This window comes from Coccomyxa subellipsoidea (genome assembly GCF_000258705.1).
Source record: "Coccomyxa subellipsoidea C-169, whole genome shotgun sequence".
In the NCBI taxonomy this organism is placed as follows: Eukaryota; Viridiplantae; Chlorophyta; class Trebouxiophyceae; family Coccomyxaceae; genus Coccomyxa; species Coccomyxa subellipsoidea.
This window is the reverse complement of record NW_005178040.1, coordinates 2450925-2469529: the sequence shown is the minus strand read 5'-3', so window position 1 is coordinate 2469529 and position 18605 is coordinate 2450925. Positions and strand designations below refer to the sequence as shown.

At 54.2% G+C, this 18605-nt stretch overlaps 4 protein-coding genes across 4 annotated transcripts; 2 read left to right on the top strand and 2 right to left on the bottom strand.

Moving 5' to 3' along the window:
* Positions 1-110: 110 nt before the first annotated feature.
* On the bottom strand, positions 111-2409 carry COCSUDRAFT_27662 (kinase-like protein; the record flags this gene model as incomplete). The annotated part of the gene is made up of 5 exons (XM_005650607.1): positions 2053-2409; positions 1492-1790; positions 1034-1257; positions 569-767; positions 111-288 (listed from the first exon to the last, which is right to left on the bottom strand). The coding sequence occupies exons 1-5, from the start codon at positions 2179-2181 to the stop codon at positions 111-113; spliced, it is 1029 nt and encodes a 342-aa protein (XP_005650664.1). The 5' UTR covers positions 2182-2409.
* A 420-nt stretch (positions 2410-2829) lies between these two features.
* On the top strand, positions 2830-9414 carry COCSUDRAFT_64994 (kinase-like protein; the record flags this gene model as incomplete). Its single annotated transcript, XM_005650606.1, has 14 exons — positions 2830-2886; positions 3253-3528; positions 3784-3971; positions 4303-4504; positions 4817-4961; positions 5168-5235; positions 5341-5453; positions 5606-5705; positions 5954-6148; positions 6494-6694; positions 7186-7397; positions 7640-7769; positions 7944-8141; positions 8485-9414. The coding sequence occupies 14 exons, from the start codon at positions 2830-2832 to the stop codon at positions 8647-8649; spliced, it is 2250 nt and encodes a 749-aa protein (XP_005650663.1). The 3' UTR covers positions 8650-9414.
* A 668-nt stretch (positions 9415-10082) lies between these two features.
* COCSUDRAFT_61113 (hypothetical protein) lies at positions 10083-16459 on the top strand (the record flags this gene model as incomplete). The annotated part of the gene is made up of 12 exons (XM_005650605.1): positions 10083-10235; positions 11153-11356; positions 11662-11793; positions 12088-12296; positions 12777-12973; positions 13371-13588; positions 13999-14142; positions 14437-14610; positions 14853-14972; positions 15266-15436; positions 15743-15922; positions 16214-16459. The coding sequence occupies 12 exons, from the start codon at positions 10083-10085 to the stop codon at positions 16457-16459; spliced, it is 2148 nt and encodes a 715-aa protein (XP_005650662.1).
* On the bottom strand, positions 16425-17758 carry COCSUDRAFT_32491 (hypothetical protein). Its single transcript, XM_005650604.1, has one exon. The coding sequence runs from the start codon at positions 17689-17691 to the stop codon at positions 17476-17478; it is 216 nt and encodes a 71-aa protein (XP_005650661.1). The 5' UTR covers positions 17692-17758; the 3' UTR covers positions 16425-17475.
* Positions 17759-18605: the final 847 nt, after the last annotated feature.

Below are 18605 nucleotides of genomic sequence, written 5' to 3'. Positions count from 1 at the left end.
GTTCCTAGGAAGCACTGTGCTTGTCAGAGCTCGCAGCATTGCAACAGCAGCATCCCTTCTGTGGTTCATATGTCCAGTGGCTCCAGTGCCCACTCTCTTGATTGATGGAGTCAGTGGCTGGCAGATGCAGATGCGGACGCAGGGGGCCAATTGGGCCAAGCAGAGGGCCGAGTGGCCTGGTGCACAATGGTCTCAATCTCTTCCACGCTCTGCAGGCCCACAGGCACCAGCGTCTGTACCAGCGTGTAGTTCAAGTGCTGCATGTGCGGCGGCAGGTTGCACAGAAACCTGCGCACATCCATCCAGCAACCCCATCAGGTTGCAGAAGACCACCTTGCTGTTTGGCAGATCCCTGCATTCCCTTGCACTTTTGACAAAGAGTCGTGCCAGTGGACCAGACACAACAGGATTCTGCAGAGATCTTTTCATGCCAGCTGCACACTTTGCAAAGCCTAAAAAGCGGAGGTTGCAAACAGGGCATTTACCAAATCCTGAGCAGGCTTATAGTCCTGGGCAGGCTTCCATTGCAGCCAGGCCAAATGACAACATGATCAATGAGGCAGCGCACCAGGAGTGGTGCATTATTTCGCCTATGGTTATTCTGCGCGCCGGGTCGGGCGTGAGCATGCGCGTGAGCAGGTGCTGGCACTCCGGACTCACGTGCAGCGGCTGCTGAAACTCGGCCGCCACAATGCGCGGAAACATCTGCTGTAGCCGGATCAGGTTGTTGCCTCTGTCGTCGCCCCGCTTTGCAAAGGGCAGCACACCTGCACAGCGAGCTGATACTCAGGCCCAAGGCGCAGGCTGAAAGTACACTTACATCTCTTCACAACAACTGCTACTGGGGCCGGTGGACTCGCGACAAAACAGCTTCGCACAAAATGCCATCTTTGGGTATGGCAAACATTGATGAAGAGATGCAGCCTAATCAGTACCGGTGAATCACAGCCACCACAATGATTTTAATATAGAGCACCCCCACGACAGCAGGGTGGCGAAGTGTGCCCAATGAATAGGCCAGTCAAAGGAGCACCTGTGACCATGACGTAGAGCATGACCCCACAGGACCAGATGTCGGCCTTCTTGCCGTCGTACTGGTCTGCCATGAGGACCTCCGGCGCAATGTAGTCCGGCGTGCCGCTCACCGTCTTCGGCCGCGAGTCCACAAACTCGTTCTTGCTGTACCCGAAATCGCAGATCTTCACGTTCGGCTGCGGCTGCGTTGCGTCCAGCAGCGTGTTCTCCAGCTTTATGTCCCTGCAGGGGGGAGTTTTATACTTGAATTCAACATTCAAACATGCAAGCCTGGCATGATGCAGCGAGGTGAGTGACATAGCTGGGGCATTACACCAAATCGCCGCATGCACTGGCATTTAGTTGCAGGATGCATTCTGTGAGATCTGGCACGGATATAAACACGTGTTGCAACATGCCCAGTTGCATTGTATGCAACAGGTGGTCCTACAAGGCAGGAGAAAGGGTGCAGCCCACCTGTTTGCGATGCCCAGCTCGTGACAGAACTCCAGAGCGATGATGAGCTGCTGGAAGAATGCGCGTGCTGAGGGCTCTACAAGCCCCTGGCCATGGTGCGGCAGCTTGTGTTTGATGACGTACTCAAACATGTCACCGCCAGCCGCATACTCCATGACGATGGCCAGGTGGACAGGTGTCAGGAACACCTCTCTGAACTGCACAATGTTGGGATGCACCACACAGAGCCTGTGGTTGAGGATCTCCCGCAGCACGCTCTTGTTGACTCCTGCGCCTCGCTCCAGGAACTTAATGGCCACCTGGAGGAACATGTCACCACTGAAATGCCCAGCAGCTGCATCAGTTGTGGGAGTTCCACGTGGACTCCATCTCTGCCCCTTCCCTCAACACGCAGCCAGCCTGGACATGGGCTTAGCATGTGCAAAGTAACCTTCTTTTTGGATGCACTCAAAACTTGGGGACACGTTGGGTGTTGATCACATTGCATTCATAACTCGCTGAGGTGACGAAGTGATCTTCAACAAGGATAAAGGCACAGGAGAGGCCCGGGATGGTGACTACCTGCTCATTGGTCCGCACATCTAAGGCTAGCAGAACGATCCCAAAGGTTCCTTCGTTGAGGTCCTTTATCTTGCGATAACGGGTGTGGCCAAACAAGGGATCCTCAAGATAGTCCGCTGCGGAGCCCATCTCTCTTGGAATTTCTACAAGACCCTTGGCTCCTTTGCATACCGAGATATCAAGGGCATCGGCCTATCATGCAACCTCTTGGATCGGCCCCAGGATTTGCGCCCGTTGGGATGGGCCCAAAGTAAGTCCTGATGTACGTCTTTTCCCTGGGTATGAGCGGACCACCCAGATCTTGCCACAACCTGGAAGTAATCACACCGATCAGCCTCTCAGCAGCTGTGATATCGCTCCCACTGTGCCCTGGATGTCGATTAAACTGTGTTGACATCACAATCTCTCAGGGTGACCTCATAAGTGAAATCCCTTGAATTAGATCTCGACCCTTGGCAACACGAGAACCCTCTCTTGGAGTGAGGAGGATATGATGATGCATTTCTCCGTGCTGATTAAAGGGTTTGTTGCTAGTGCTGAGAGACAGAAGCGGGCACGTTGATGCCATCTGCATGTAACCGGCTCGCATCGGCGATCTGCACCGAGGAAAGCAAGAGGCCAGGCGATGGGTGACTAGGTAGCTGTTAAGAATGGGGTGTGTGAGCTCAAAACCGGCTGTGAAAGACCCCTCAACGGGTGCGAGTAATCTTGCAACGGATTCTGGAAAGCACGGGGTGAAGGTGAGCCCCAAACCCTTGGGTAAACAGGCGAGCTGGCATGTGCGAAGCTGTGTTCATCGCGAGCTCAGAAGCAGAATCGAAGGCATATGACGAGGTCTCACCTGAGATGGGAAGCTATGCATCAAAATAGTGTGGGAGTGCACCTATTCCGTGCTCTTGGCCAACGTATATTCAGTGCAGACTTGCTAGTTGCTCCAAATGTATATGGTGTCGGCACAACAGCTCTGGCAATTTGCAGAATTCCATTATGCAGTAATCAATAAAATTGCAGATGGGAAGACAGATTAGGTATCTTGCTTGACGTCGGTAAGTGGCTAGGAATACCAGATGTACAGAAGCACGAGTCGAACTAGGCCACTGTTTGACAACATCACATTTCAAAAAATGCGTTTTCATGAAGATGTACGTGATAATTTAGATCAGATGTGTTTGCAAGCTGATCCCTGTCGCTGACCAGCAGGCTGATGGCACTGTGGAGGCTCCTGCACTGAATGGGGGTATAAACGGCAAGGAGGGGAATGCAGTCAAGCTGGCAGAGCCGGAGGCTAAGGTCCCAGAAGCGCCCCCTCCCTCAACGGCCGGACTGCCATTTTCTGCCACCAATAACAGGCCCGAGGAGAACGGCTTCTATGGGGCCCCCATCCCTGCCAACGAGAAGGAGCGGCATGAGACACTGTGCGCATGCCAAATCCTCGACTCGGCCCCAGACCCACGGTTTGATGACATCACCAAACTGGTGCGCACACTTACAAGCCGACTTGCTTGCCATGTACTCATGTCTTCATGTGGAGCTGACCTGCACCATCATCCTTTGCGCTCGTGTATGCACAGAACACAAAGGTGTGACATTAGCACGCCTGGGTCATTGGCTGCCAAAGGGCTTCCCTTGTGCTCATTTGAGAGCTGGTCACTGTCATCATGCGCGCCTACATGGCTCCATGTCTCTCCCTGGATCACGGTGGTCAACTGAGACTTTCCACTCCCTGTGCAGCTGTGCAGCATCTTCCGAGTGCCCATCGCGATTGTCTCCCTGGTGGACACGGATCGGCAGTGGTTCAAGAGCGCGCAGGGGCTGCCGGGGGTCACAGAGACCAGCCGAGCCACCTCCTTCTGCGCGTGGACCCTGCTGCCTAAGAACCCCGAGGTGCTCATTGTCACCGACGCCCTCGAGGACGAACGGTGAGGCTTCTTCTGCTGCCCTGTCCACTCCTTATGTCGACAAGTGTCTAATGTGCTCACCCAGTGACTGCCACGCTAGCTGGACATACGCCCCTTCTAGCTTGACTCGCCACAATGCACCCAAACACAATTATTGCTGTGGTGAAGACTTGACAAGGCATCATGCACCCTATTAAGCTACAGCTTCTGCCAACTAGTCTAGCAGGAGTGAACCAGGGCGTGCGCATGCTTCTTGTAAACAAGCAGGTGGCATCCTTCTTATTCTGCATGGCGGGCTGAGTGCATGAAGACCACAGATGCAGCAGCGCTCCAGGGGGGCTCGGCTGCGCAGGTTCATGGAGAATCCTCTGGTGACGGGGGCGCCCCACATCCGCTTCTATGCTGGAGCACCGCTGGTGACCAGCAACGGCATGCGGCTGGGCTCGCTGTGCGTCATCGACAAGGAGCCGCGCCACCTGGACGCCGAGCAGCTCATGGTGCTGGCCAACTTTGCAGAGGTGGTTGTGCGTGAGATCGAGAAGGACATCGCGCGGGTAGGCTTCAAAGCACCTTTCTAAGACCCTTCTGGGGGATCTATATCTAAATTTACTGTTTGATATTTACCCTGGACCATGAGCTGCATTCTGGAAGACCTGTTTGCGGCACACACACATGCAGCAGTGTCACTGGAGCTCTGCCGAAACATCATCACCCATCTGCTGGGTTGGTCACAGAATTGTCTTAGTGCTTTGGCCTCTGTCTGTGGACAAGATGCCCACTCCATGCAGCTGCCGGAGCAGTCCCGTAGGAAGGTGAGGTTTTGCAAGGAAGCGATCAACTTGTGAGGCGTGCTGTGGCTTGTGCAGAAAGAGGAGACGGACCGGCTGCGCAGTCAGACATCAGGGCTCATAGGGGCGATGGACTGCTTCTCAGAGGGCATCATGCTGGTCAACACCGACTATGAGGAGTGGAACATCCTCTTTGTCAATGATGCCTGGTCCAGGGTCACAGGTGGGCCCTGAGCATAGCTGGCAACTGCATGCATGCATGCATGCATGCATGGCAGTGTACAGCAGATCAAATGCTGTATTGGGCCTCCTGTCGAGAAGCATGCATGCATCTGTTCCTGCCGAGATTTGAATCGTTATGTCTCTGACTGCTGCTCTGCTGCTGTGGGCAAGAAGAGGTGAAGACGAGTTTCATGCTGTGTCTGACAGGATTCTCCAGGGAGGAAGGTCTGGGGAAGCCAGTGTTCAAACTCTTTGAGATCCCCGGCACGAGTCATGTGCGCCCCTGCCAGCTTAATCTCACTTGTTATTCCACTGTCTACTGTGTAGCGCATTGCGAGAAGGAGGGCGCTCGCTGATTATTTGCCCCAATGTTTCCTCAGGAGGCGGCCATGGCGCAGTACAGAGGAGTTGTGAAGAAGCACACCAGCTTCACAATTGACCTCCTTCGGAACACACCGGATGGCCGCAGCTTTAGATACGTGACGAACTTCAGGTGAGCCCTGTGCCCCATACTCTGTGCCCACCTTCTCATGTAGTAATTATTGATGATTTGTGCTCCTGATTACTTTTTCCAGCGGTGTTGAGGGCTTATGTCTCTGTGCATCAGAAGTGGATTGCTGATGTAGCTGCATGTGTTTGCTGCAGGCCTGCTTCAACGGATGCACTGGACAACAATAAGCCGATCGGCATCCCAGGGTTTGCCGAGTGGCCCTCAGGCCAAGCAGACCAGTACTACTTTGTCACGGTGAGCGCTCGCCCAAGCATGCCTTGCATGACCCTTCTTTGACGGTGAGTGCATTGCACAGCGCTCAAATGCTGTACAATTCGGGGGGGAACCCCTAAGAGTCTGACTCAGAAGGACTTCTCGGAGCCTGCGCCGGGGAACCCTTACTTGCATGAGGCATACGTGCTGCATCAGCATGACGTATGGTCATCAGAGTGAATGACTGCTGGCCTGGCTGTGTAAAAAGTATTATTTCCCTTGGCTGACAGGTGACAGAGAAGGCGATGATGAGCCTGGAGGAGCCGATGCTGCCAGGGCAGGAGCCCAAGTGGGCTCCCAAGCAGGTGGGGGGCGCTGCCAAGAGGCATCCCTGGGAGGACGTGGAGCTGGGGCCCCTGATTGGCCAGGGGTCCTTTGGGAAGGTCTACCGTGGCGTCTGGAATGGCGCCCCCGTCGCTGTGAAGGTGGGACATCTGCCACATGCTCCTCTTGAGGAAGCGGTATTGGATTGTGTGTAAAAGAAGTTTTTGCGCTTGTTTGGCAGTGTCCCTGTCCAAAGCTGGTATCAGTACCGGGCTGCTCAAGAATTGATGTAAACAGATGCGTTCAGAGGCCCGGAAGAAGTGGCAGCTGGTGTAGAATGTTTATTAGTGCTTCATAGCTTGGCCCACCCAATTGGGACACATGATCGACCTTTTGGTATGTGTGGGCTGTATCTTATCCTTGCACATGCACATGCAAGTTTCAAAGGGAGCAGATGCAACACAAGGTTGACGTCCAGCAGCTGATGGCATGATTGGTGCGTTCAGATCATCCACATGGCAAATGACTCATCCATGATCCCGGTCGCAAACGACAACGCTGCCGACCCGGACTTTGTGGCGGGCGCTGGCCTTGCCTCGGCCACGCCGTCCTCCACCATGCGCGGCGCCCTGGAGGCCATGCACTCCGTCGACCTGGGCCACCCCAACATCGTGCAGACCTTCAAGTCCACTCAGCGCGCCGTGCAGGCACGCCTCCTGCCTCTCATTTCCTATGCTCTCTTCCCTGTCCATAAATTTTAATGACCAAGAATGAGCGGCCCCAGCAAAATGCCATGTAAGACAGCAGTGGGAGCTGTCCATCCATCAACACAGCAAGGAAGACCTTGGAGCTCCGATTCACATAGTGGGCTATCAGTAATGGGCTATGGGAGCCAGCAAGTACCAGCAAGTTACCTGGGGCCTTGTGCAGAATTGCTTCATCCGTGCATTGAGACCACTGCCAGAATTTTTTCTCGACATGAAAGATGTGGCACTGTTTTGCACACTTGACATTGCCGCTGCGCGGCAGCTGTCCATGCTTACATTCCCGCTTGTACTGCCTTCCCTGTAGTTGTTACATTTTTACAAAACAGCAGTAGAAGCTGAAACGCCTGAAACAGGGCAGGAGGCTGCAGCAGCTTGGAAGGGCTGAATCCAATTCATCGCAGAAGATTGATTGTGTGCTGTTGTGGGTGCAGAGCGGGCAGGAGGGGCGGCAGAGCATATCTTCGCCAGACCAGGAGTCATGTGGGCGGCAATTCACAGAGACCTGGCTCGTGCTGGAGTACTGTGACAAGGGCAACCTGCAGGATGCTGTGGACAGGGGGGTCTTCAACCGGCACCGCCCTGAGTCCATCGATGGCAGCGCATCAGGAGCCCTCAAGCACACCTGCAATGTGACGGCTGTCAGGTGAGCGCACATTTCTGAACGGGGAGGCTTGAGCCTTGCTGTGAGCAGTGTGTGGCCTGTGTGTGTCGCTCGTAGCAAGTGCAAGGTATCTTCATCCTTGCATGCATGGTCCTGCATCACTGACCGACTTGTTGGTGAGATTAAGATTAACCAGCTTCAAAGGTAGGTCTTGAGGCGTACTCTGCCCGGCAGTCTGCACGATGTCACCTCTCCTCATTCTGTTTTTCTGGTTGTGATCGCAGGGAGACTGCTATGGAGATTGCCAGCGCTCTTGCGTACCTGCACAACATCAACATCTTGCATGGGGACCTTTCCGGCGGCAACATACTGCTCACGTCCAGCAGTAAGGACACGAGGAAGTTCACATGCAAGGTGCGCGCCTTCTTCCCGACTCACAGCATACGAGACCCCTGCACCCGTTGTCATTCTGCTAGGAATGATGCCACCGTATGTCGTCTGCAGTCAATGTTCTGCAAGGATGCAAACCCGCCGATCACCTTTCAATGGAGATAGTGCATAAGCTGAGCGCGGGCATTACTGGCGCAGGTGGCTGACTTTGGGCTCAGCAGGGTGCTGTCGCAAGAGGCCATCAGCACAGGCACCTTTGGGACGGTGACACACATGCCGCCAGAGCTGCTGACAACTGGCCGGCTTAGTAAGTCGGTGGATGTGTATGCCTTTGGCGTGCTCTTGTGGGAGATGTGCACCGGCAAGCGGCCCTGGGCGGGACTCATGCAAATGCAGGTATGATTGCCTGCCCACCTACCCAATCCTCTTGCATTCACTGGTTTCTGGAAGCGTGGTGGTCCCAGGCTGGAGACCATTGTGGAATCTGCAGATGTGGCAGCAGACTCCTGTATGGTTTTCATAGCTTCTGACTTTGGGTTTGCCGATCCTGAAAGAATGATGGTGTTTGTAGCATTGTTTGCTGGCTGTATTAACTTAGTACAACTTTTATTTTAGCTGCATGTTTAATTGTACCGCATAGAAGGGCTGAAGGGTGAGTGCGCTGTGCACCAGCAATGGCTGTGGCGCAAGCAGTGTGGGCTCAAATGCGCCGAGGACTTATTTTTCTTACTAACTGCAGGTGATTTTCCACGTGACGATCCAGAACAAGTCGCTGGAGTTCCCTCCAACTGTGCCTGAGGAGCTGTCCAGCATCGGCGCCCAATGCATGAGCAAGGACCCGGCCAACCGGCCCACCATGAAGGAGGTGGTTGCGGCTCTGGAAAAGCTGGAGGTTGCTCAATGATTGGTGGGGCTTGTTTGGAGAGAGAAGAGACTGAAGGGCGCGTTCTGCTTGAATTCACGCTTAGGTGTTCGGGTTTGCAACAACTTCGTCGGGACGTGAGAGGGATTTTTCAAGGGCACCTTTGGTTCTGCGAGCTTGTTTTGATCTTCAAGCTGTTGTGCATGTGATTGTCCGATTGGCAAGTTGGAATCAGGAAATCCGTTCTATGGGGAGGGGCTCACTCACCAGGACTCACCTTCAGCTTTGCCTGAAGCTGCGCTGCATGCAGCCTGCAGGACCCCTGTCAGACCAACTTTACACGGATTTTGCTTTTTGCTCGACAAGAATGCAGACATGCCACTTGGCCCGTTGGCTGCCTGGCTCCTGGTTTGAACTCCCACAAAAGGAAAACCACATCCAGGGCCTGACAGCCAGGATCCAAGCTCCACAAGTGAGCATCCAGTGCTGCCGTTGATCACTTCTGGTTAATTTGCTGAATTGACGTGTCAGGTTCGGATGCCTCACTAGCACTGCATCAAGGAATGAAGATTTGAGGTGATTGATTGGATCCCCAAATTTGACAACAGCTATACAAGGGCACACAAGCTTTAGTGATCAGCTTGCTGGCCAATTTCCGGCCAGACCCCCTTAAGAGACCAGTTAATTCTGCAAGTTTGACATTTTGATAGCGTCATCGTGCAGCGGCTGCAGTATATACATTCATGGGTGCTGCGCAGTATGCCAATGTCATGGGAACCATTGCTTTGTAAGGCCACCTATGCAGTCAGTGGATATCATGCTACCGCCTGAGCGGCTGTAACTGCTTGGTAATAACGTCAAGCATGAGGAATTAGAAGACTTGCGCATGTATGCGAATCGTCATGCATGCTGTTGTACAAGGTGCGCACCATGCATGCAAGGTGGTGGCCCAGAGTTCGCCAATGATGGTGACTAATAGGCGCACACACTACTAGGGGGCAGCCCAGCTGAGAAGGCTGCTGACTGCTGAGCAGTGGACCGCTGATGTCAACAGCAAAGGGCATTGACATATACAGCAACGCGTGCATCAGTCACTGTGTGCGGTGTGCGGTTGGCCGATTGAATTCATGATGAACATTGCCCCACCATGGCAAACACTGGAACAGTCTGGCAATGGTTGTGAAACCACATCTGATATACCTGGATTATAGGTGACACTGACCTTCCACTGGAGCAGGCAACCTTGCTAGCACTCGCTGACTTCTACAGGTATTTGCTCTGGCTCGCCAAATCTGGCTGTGCTGTCGTCACAGGGGGGTCCTTTTGGGCTCGCTGTCCCAGAAGGGCGCGAGTATTCGCAGAATCCTTTGGCAGGAGCCAATCTTGAGCCCAAACACCGCCTGACCTGCTTTGGCAGAGTTGCAGGACCAGGTCTCCTCAAATAACGTGCAACAGCACAAGGAGCAGCTACCACCATGGCTTCAGGTCAACACTTGGATGTTGCGGGGACGAAGGAAGTTGTAGCTGTGCTGCCTGCGGTGGAGCCGGGGAAGAGGAACATTGGTCAACATGCCCACGAACTTGACTACGTGATGGTGAACGAGGATGCCAACTCTTCCCAGGAGCAGGTAAAATTTGCTTTGTGATGAGTATTGCCAGCTGTTCAAGCAGAGTCCAAAAAGCTGTGCCTTGACTCTTTGAAGAGTAAATTTTCTTACCTTACGACATATTTTGCGGGGCTGATGGCGGCACCAAAGGAACCTTTGCAACACTCAATCCTTTTTGCCCTTGTGATGACGTGCTGGAAGTCGATGGAGTGGGTTTTGGCAGACATCAGTGCAGCTTTTGCATGGCTGGAACAGTATCATCTGTGATGCTTTTTCCGGTCCTTTGGGGTCCGTTCCTAGATATATGATATGAACCAGCTGTCGTGGGCGTTATGCCAAAGTCACCACAACATGCACAAACCCTCTTTACTGCGTAGCAAGCGACGGGCATGCGCCGTACATGCATTGTGATCCTACATGTCCCGGAAAATTTGTTTGTCATGGGGTCTACACCACGATGCGAGATTTGCGTTTTGCCGCTTGAAGCCCCAGCATGCAGGTGACGGAATCTGTTGGGCTCCGGCCTAGTGCTTTTTTAGCTGGCCTTTGCTGAGGAAGGGTGCATGTTTGCATCGAGGTGCATTTTAAACGCACAACCCCCGTTTCGGTTGGGTGCAGATATTCAGGGCACTTTTTGAAATATCTCCAGTGCGTCACGGCACGAAAGAAATTCCTTCCCGTCTCTTTGCATGCTGTCTTTTAGCACGGAATGCAATGCATCTGTGGTTTTTTGGATGCGCCTTCGCGCCTGAAAGTATGCACAAGGTTGTCCCGATGTTGCCATCCAAGGGTTTAGTTGTGACAGGGCAACACCCAGCACAGCCAACTTTCGCTTGTGGATCGCACAAGGGATCTCGTGGTGTTCCATAGCGGCTCAGAGTGCAAGCCTGTCACAGCAAGATTGTCAAAGTGTCTAACCCGGTGGTATGGTTTTGCAGTCAGCCTGTGCTACGCCTGTGGGAACCCCACTGCACATTGCCTCTCCAGTTAAGATCCTGGACTTGGTTGTGCCCTCCCCGGACAGCTACCCCAGCCCACGCCTGCACTTTGCCACCATCAATGCCAAGAGCGCGGCAGCGCTCGAGGCGGTCTTTGGGAAAGACTTTGACGTAACCGATCATCTTGGCGTCCAGCTCATCAAGGTACTGGATGCATGCTACTTGCATAATCCCTAGTCTCCCTAGGTGAAACATCAGTAACGTGGACAAGACCTGCCTAATACTCATTCTGATCTGCGTTTAAGCGAATGCATCCATGATCCCGCAAAAATATGCACAACATGCATGGCAAGCCACCATCAGGAGCCCTTTGCAGTAGAGATAGCTGGCCAACTTGTTTGACGACCCTGACGGGCCATCTGAGGCCCAAAGGACGAGCGCCGCGCAATGCAGGCAGCTGCTTGCATGCGATGGGGCCTGATGCCAAGCATGGGGATGCACTGCAACAGGATGCTGGAGAAGAAGGCGAGGAGCGCTCAAGGGTGGTGTCTGAGGGGGCGGAGAGCTTGGTCAGCCAGCCAGAAGGGCCCTGCCTTGTCCTGTCCGTCCCGGCAAAGCAGCTCCCTCCTCCCGAGGTTGGGGTGAGCACCTGCCAGCCTTGTGGGTGCCTCTGTTTTGGTTTTACTATCATTCTACACTCAAATGATGGTCGAAGCACAAGCTCACAAGCAGGAGGAAGCAGTACTTTCTACTTTGTCTTGAGCCAGTGCGTCCTTCTCCTCTTGTTCATGCGTTCCTGACCCGCGTCCCTTGAGGTCTTGCTCGGTACTTTGCTGAATGCCTCTACTCCTGGGCAACTAAATAATGTCGACTTGTTACTAGCCCCCACGTCTGCGTTCTGACTAACTATTTGCTGGATCCTTTTTGTCGCGCAGGATGCACAAGAGAAGGAGGTTGCAGTGGGTAGCCCTGTGTCGAGCCCCAAGGCGGTACCATTGTTGAAGGAGCGGCTGGCCGAGGCGTTGAGGGAGATCGAGCGGCTGCGTGCTGCGCTGGAGGAAGCGAACCAGCAGCAGGAGTGGGTGCTGGGCAACGTGGTCAAGAACAGCGAGGCCGAGAAGGAGGAGCTCACCCGCGCCCTGCAGTAAGCCCCGCCCTGTTACTCTTGCCTGAGCGTCGATGTCTCTGGACCCCAAGATCCAGATGAAAGCGCAGTCTGTTGCGTACGTAAGGATCGCCTGCATGCTTCATGCATAAGGGCTATCCATGGGCAGCTTATCTTCAGCTGCCTATGGGTGGCTACGTGCATGAAGCCATGCATGTCCAAATCGCATCCGTGTTACTTAGCTTGCAGACAGAGCGGAGGATGTTAGAAGTGCTGATGAGGTGTTCCGTGGTGCATCATGTCGGGCAGAAGTTAATTGCAGCATCTGTGACATAAGAGGCTTGCATTTGGCACACATCTCCTATGCATGCTGTAAGAGGGCGCCCTAGCTCGAGATCATCTGGCTACTCGCCAGAGGTTTACACAAGAGTTCCTTTGTCACCCCTGTGGTGCATGATGACAAGCAAAGCCGTCATTTGTGACATGTTTGATACCAAAAGTTTCTGTGTGACCATGCAGGGAGATGACCGCGTCGCGCGACGCGCTGGAGCTGGAGCTGAAGCACAACGAGAAGGAATTTGCCAGCTTGGTCACCGAAGAGCTGGAGCAGCGCTTTGCGCGCTTTGAGGACATCACCCTCGCCGCCGTCAGCAAGCTCGGCCCCTCCGGCACCCCCGCCCTCGCCGCCCTGCCTGCCCCGTACCGCACCCCGACAGGTCAGCCCCCTTACAGCATACAAAGTAAAAGTTGACTCAAGCAGGTGGCGTTTGCCGCTAGCTGCCCACCATGCTGCCACGGTTGGAGTAATGACGCCCTTGCTGCTGGCTTTCAAAGTCCCGCCATCTGGGAGCATTCTCGGATTGTTGCTGCATGCTGAGCGCTGCCGTGCTGCTGGGTCTGCTTCAGGTCACTTGTCTGGCAACAGAGCGCCACTCCCTGCCCACGTCTTAACCCAAAATTCATGCCGATTAGAAACCGTATCTTGGTTCCTCTGGGCACTGAGAGCTATGTATAGAAAGGGGCCTGGCTCAGTCTATGGGGCTACTCCAATACGCAAGAGTCAATAGAAAGCAAATGGGAACGCCTGCTGATGCGTGGGGCTACATCACACAGGCCCGGCGCGGATCGCGCCGCCGGCGGTGGCGGAGGGCCGAGTGCTGGGAGCGCCGACGCCGGCGCCAGTGCGCAGCAACATCCTGATGGCACACCTGGGCACGGTGGGCCCCAACATGACCCTGCTGGAGGCGCTGCAGTCGCGGCAGGCCACTGACGCCCTCAAGGCCATGGACCGCGCGCGCGAACCCGCCCGGCCCCTCGACATCTGCCTCCAGGTGGGATATTTATCAAGGGACCGTTATTGCCTTTAGCTCAGAATCAAGCCAGTCTACAAGTGTTCCTGGAGGTTGTGCCGTGGGCGTTGCATTTTCGCTGTTGTGCAAGGGCCCGGCAGAGATCTGGCCAAACTCGTGAGGAGTTCAAGCCCAGAAAGGGAAAAGTGTGCATGTCTCGGCCTGACGACGAGAATTGTCGGTGTCTTCTCGACTGCTCAATTTGCCTGGCCCCCCCTGCGGATGCCAGCACTTTGTTTGCAATGGCACAATGTTATTAGTCAAAAGACCGACCAGTAGCTGTGGAGGGTGCCAGTAAGTGATTGTAGTCAGTCGCGGAGGGCTGCATGGCGAGCACAAGGAGAATTTTCCAGTGCAGTCAGGCAGCTGGTGAGACTCTGGTAGTGTTGCAGGCCCGTGCGCGCCCCACAGTCGCCCCCGCCGACGCTCCGGCTGTCCTGCGGCCGCCGACGTCCTCATTCGCAGCACGCCTGCGCAGCTCCCGCCTCGGCCGCGTCTTGGGTGCCAGCGCAGGCGCCATCCGATCTGCAGGACAGGTGAGTCCGCCTCCCTGATATTGCCTCCAAGATTTGTGCATGGAGAATCCGAATCAAAGCCAAGGAAAAGGAAGCAGAGCTCTTCTGCAGTATGTAGAGGAAGCCTGGGTTTACCTCGTGGCGCTTGGTATATCAGCATCCCTGCCTTTCTGACGGGCGCTTTCATACTTAGCAGGTCAAGCCGGCACCTTAGGGTCCAGTGGATTACAAATAAAGTACAGAGCTGCTGGAGGACATGAGGGCCAAATAGGGATTAGCGATGCTGTGTGTCTGACCAGCCAAGATGCTCTATAGGGGTCCCTGCGGGCCATCAGGACGACTCCGTCAGCGCTCAAGGCGTCAGCGGCCGCCGTGGGAAGCGCGGTGCAGCACGGGGCCGTGGCCGCCGGCTGCAGTGCCAGATCTGGCGCCCAGGGCATCGCAGGCGCCGCCGCTGTCAGCGCCTCGTGGGTCCAGCACAATCTCACAGTGCGCACCTGCCTAGCTTTGCACATTCCTTTTGGTTGCATCTCATCCAATTGCTGGACATCCAAGTCTGATCTTTGTATGGTTCGGCCCTGACATTATATTCTTCATCACCCTTGTCATCTGCAGTTGTCAATCATTGCTTTTGGATCGCATAACAAGTATTTGGAGGAAAGAGATCGTCGGGTCGATGTTGGAGAGGTCAGTCGTATATGTGTTGAGAGGTTGCCTGTTGATGCATGCAGGTCAGCAAGGCAAAGCACACCATCGCCCAGGTGCCGTCTGCCGCGTCCAAGCCTTTCCTGTTCTTTGGCCACCTCAGCAAGCAGCTCTCCAACTTCCTCCACCGCAAGGACGTCCTCGAGGTGCGCCTCATTCATTAATTCCACCTCTTGGCCCCAAGCTTCCCAACAAGTGCCTGGCCGGAGTCCCAGCGCATCGTGTTCCTATTTTTACGCAGGCTCTCACCTTCGTATGTGCATTGGGGCTCATGAGGCACACTGTGTTCAGCCTGAACGCTTTGTACTCATAGCCTTGCAGATTCCCTGCATCGGCTGCTGCTATACAATGACCTAGATTTGGTATATAAGCATGGCCTTGACGGAGTGCAGGAATGTTCTTGTTGCCTGAGCTTGCGCTGGGCATGTGTGGCGGTCAGGTGCTTGAGATGTACTGGGGGATCACGGCGGCCAGCCTGCTGGCGGTAATGACGGTGTTCCTGGGGGCGTTGGCTCTGGAGGGCGCACGCGACGTGCTCTGCCGCCCCTCGCTCGCCGCCTGGGAGCCCCAGCACGCGGCGCTGACCACCATGCAACAGCTGTCGGACCAGGTCCACTCCGTCGAGCAGAAGGCACGGCCCCCAAGGCCCCTCTGAGCTGACTGTCACATGCACATGGCACTTGCCCCACAGAAGCTTGTCGGATTTAAGACTACCGGCAGGTTCAGGGTTGGATGACTTTGCCCTTGAATCTTAATTGACTTACCCCATATATTGTACTCTCCTCTGCATGAAGCTCAAGATGGGAAAGGCAAGCTTCGCTCAGTGCATGGCGCTCTCGTGACAGAGGCTGTGTGTTATGTGACATGACGGATATTGCTGGTCTTGGGTTGTCTGATTAATTCTGTGTGCGCGCAGGCGAGCACGCTGGGGGCGGAGACGCGGCGGTACGACGAGGCGCTGGCGGCCGCTATGGACGAGACGCTGCGCGCGTCCAAGGAGTCGCTGTCGTCCATGCTGGAGGCCAAGCGCGCCATGCACGACCGCGTCGCCGCCGCCGAGCGCCGCGCCATCCGCGCCGAGCACGCCGCCAAGAAGGTGCGCCCCCGCCGTGCCCCTTGCATGCCTGGATCTCACACATGTCCTGTGATGCCCCCAGCATGGTTCTGCGGTGGCTGTCTGGATGTTGCACATGTTTTGTGGATGCCTCAACATGTTCTGTGGTGCTTCGTTTGTACAAAGCTTTATGGAGCAGACAGGTAGCAGACGTGCAACCATGCCTGCACAGTGCTTGCACCAATCGTGTTGAAACATCAGGCGCTTAATTTACGAAGACCGGATGTGCAAGCCCTTCTCTGCTGAGCTGCACATACGATTTCTGTCTAGCAGGCGCGCCTGGCGGCGATTGAGGCGGCTGGCAAAGTCGCGGCCGATCCGGCGCCCGACGCCGCAAAGCCGGAGCAGCCGCCACCAACGATACACTCCGACAAGGCGGCGGTGGACGAGGATGACGTATGGCGGATGGACCCCGAGGAGCTCTTCAGCTGGAGCGGCTTCCCCGACATCGACCTGCGTTCGATCGCCGACAAACTTCGCGACCGCGGCTGCAGCGCCTTCCGCCGCCCCCGGGACTGAGGGAGCTAAAATAACCCTAACGCCCGCTGGCGGCCGATGCCGGGAGCCGGTCGGCGCGCCGCGCGCTCCGCCAGAGCGGTGCATGTGTTCATGGGACAGCCGTCAGGGCTTTGCAATCATGATTCCGCAATGTTCAAAAGTGCTGAAATCAACTCGCCCGTGATGTGTCTGTGGCGTGCCGGAGGCGATCTTGAGAGGATGGAGAAGATTTTGAGCGATTGAGCAGGCCTGTTAAAATACTGGAGAAGAATGCCTGCGAAATTTTAGCAGCAGGACAGATCTGAATTGGGCATTCGTGGCGTGGCAGCAAGCTCGAGGAGCTTGGGTTGCCATCTGTGTACCAACAATGTGCCATGGATTGTGCTGAATGACAATTTGGGGAAGATGAACCTGGAGCCTTGACTGGAGAAGGCCCTGTACTGCAGGCCTCATTGGGCTGTGCACTGTATACTGGAATGTACTGTGTATCCAGTAATATAACACTTGGTGATCTTAAAAGTTGGCCGTTCTTTATCAGAAGAATACGGCAGAGGCGGGTCTTGCTGCTCCCAAAGTTTGTACAGTACAATATATAGAGGTTGCAAACGTGTACATACAACAGCGATTGTATTCTGATGCAGCGTTCCTTTGCTGCACTATCCAACGGTCATCTCGAGCTCCCTACCTGTCGTTAGGATATATTTGGGGATCATTCTGAGTTTTGCTTTACATTTGTACACACTTGTATGTACCACAAGCTGAGCTGATGTCAGTGTTGTGAAGTCTGGCAGTCCTGAGCGCCCTCTGTAGGCTATGGTGCCTTGGGTAGAGCTGGAGATTGTCTTGATGCCAGGTGTGGGGTGTTGGGAGCATGGTCTGAGACCTAGATGTATCAACGGGTGGTTTTTTAGGCCAAGTCATTCGTGCACACTTTTTTTTCGGGTCAACTGTCACTTGTACTCAAGAATCGTTACTCAATTGAGCTGAGCAGGTAGGGTGATGTACTATTAGGGGCTTGCGAGCCCGTCACAGTTCCCTTAGGTCGTCAACGTTGCAACGTTGCATGCCCAAGAGCTTGGCGGATCTATTATATGAGGTTGGGATGACCATGGTGTGAAATCACGGATCCATTCAGAGCGAGCCTGTTGTGCACATGCATAGGTATGGGTCAGATTGTGAATCAGCGAATGCTGTGAGGGATCTTGGTCTTGCTTTGCAGGGTGCGCAGCTCCTACACTGGTTCTATCATGCATCATGCTGGTATCATATGATGGTATAGACTTTGGAATTCCCTATTGGGTTGTAATGCGCTTGGTGGCAGAGTCTGGGGGATTTTGGCATATGGCCATTGTGAGGATATATATCATAATGATTTCATCGTCAGAATTCGTCTGGACACGAAAGTCCACTGCAGAGTACCGAGACCAATCAATGGCACACCACACCAAATTTGCATGTAGGGGTAAATTCCTATTATTATTATTATTGTTATTACACGCTTTTCCTGCCGAAGGCAAGGTGCGTCTGCAGACAGGCAAATTACTACGGTATACTACCTACTTACTGTCTTGGCTAAACTTGGCAGTTTGCATCCACGAGCGTGGGTTTTTGGGAGCTGTCCACCTGGCGCTGACTGGAGGTCTTCCTGCTTTTATACAGGTTGGCACTTCTCCTCATGCCTCTCTTTTGTCCTGACCTACTTTGATGTGGATACACTCCGGAGGATCCTAGAGACTGAGCCAGGTCATTTACATGCCATCTGCTTTGTTTGCTTGCATGTTTCCTTGCCAGTCCTACTGGAAGAAGGAAGGAAGGAAATTACACATCAGCTCCAGCCGCCCAGGGCTGATCAGAAATCATGATTGGATGTAGTGACAGCCTGCTGAGCATTCAAGTGATCAGAACAATCCATGACAAAATGTGCAACACTGACAATGTCCAACTGCCACATGAATTAATTGTTGTTGTACTGACGGTAGATTTACTGCTGATCCACCCTTACTGCACGTGTTTTATGCCGGCTATCACTCGTTTGTACTACTTACTATAATATAATTAGTATAATATTATGAATTATAATTTATAATATCCCTGTTTGCATGCTGGATGCACGTGCCAGTAGCACGTGCTGTTGTCAATATGAAGTTTCCTCCAGCTTCTGCACACA

What these genes read in the sequence shown, in the direction of transcription:
- COCSUDRAFT_32491 (XM_005650604.1), bottom strand. Translation starts at nt 17,691, where the DNA reads ATGCATGATAGAACCAGTGTAGGAGCTGCGCACCCTGCAAAGCAAGAC.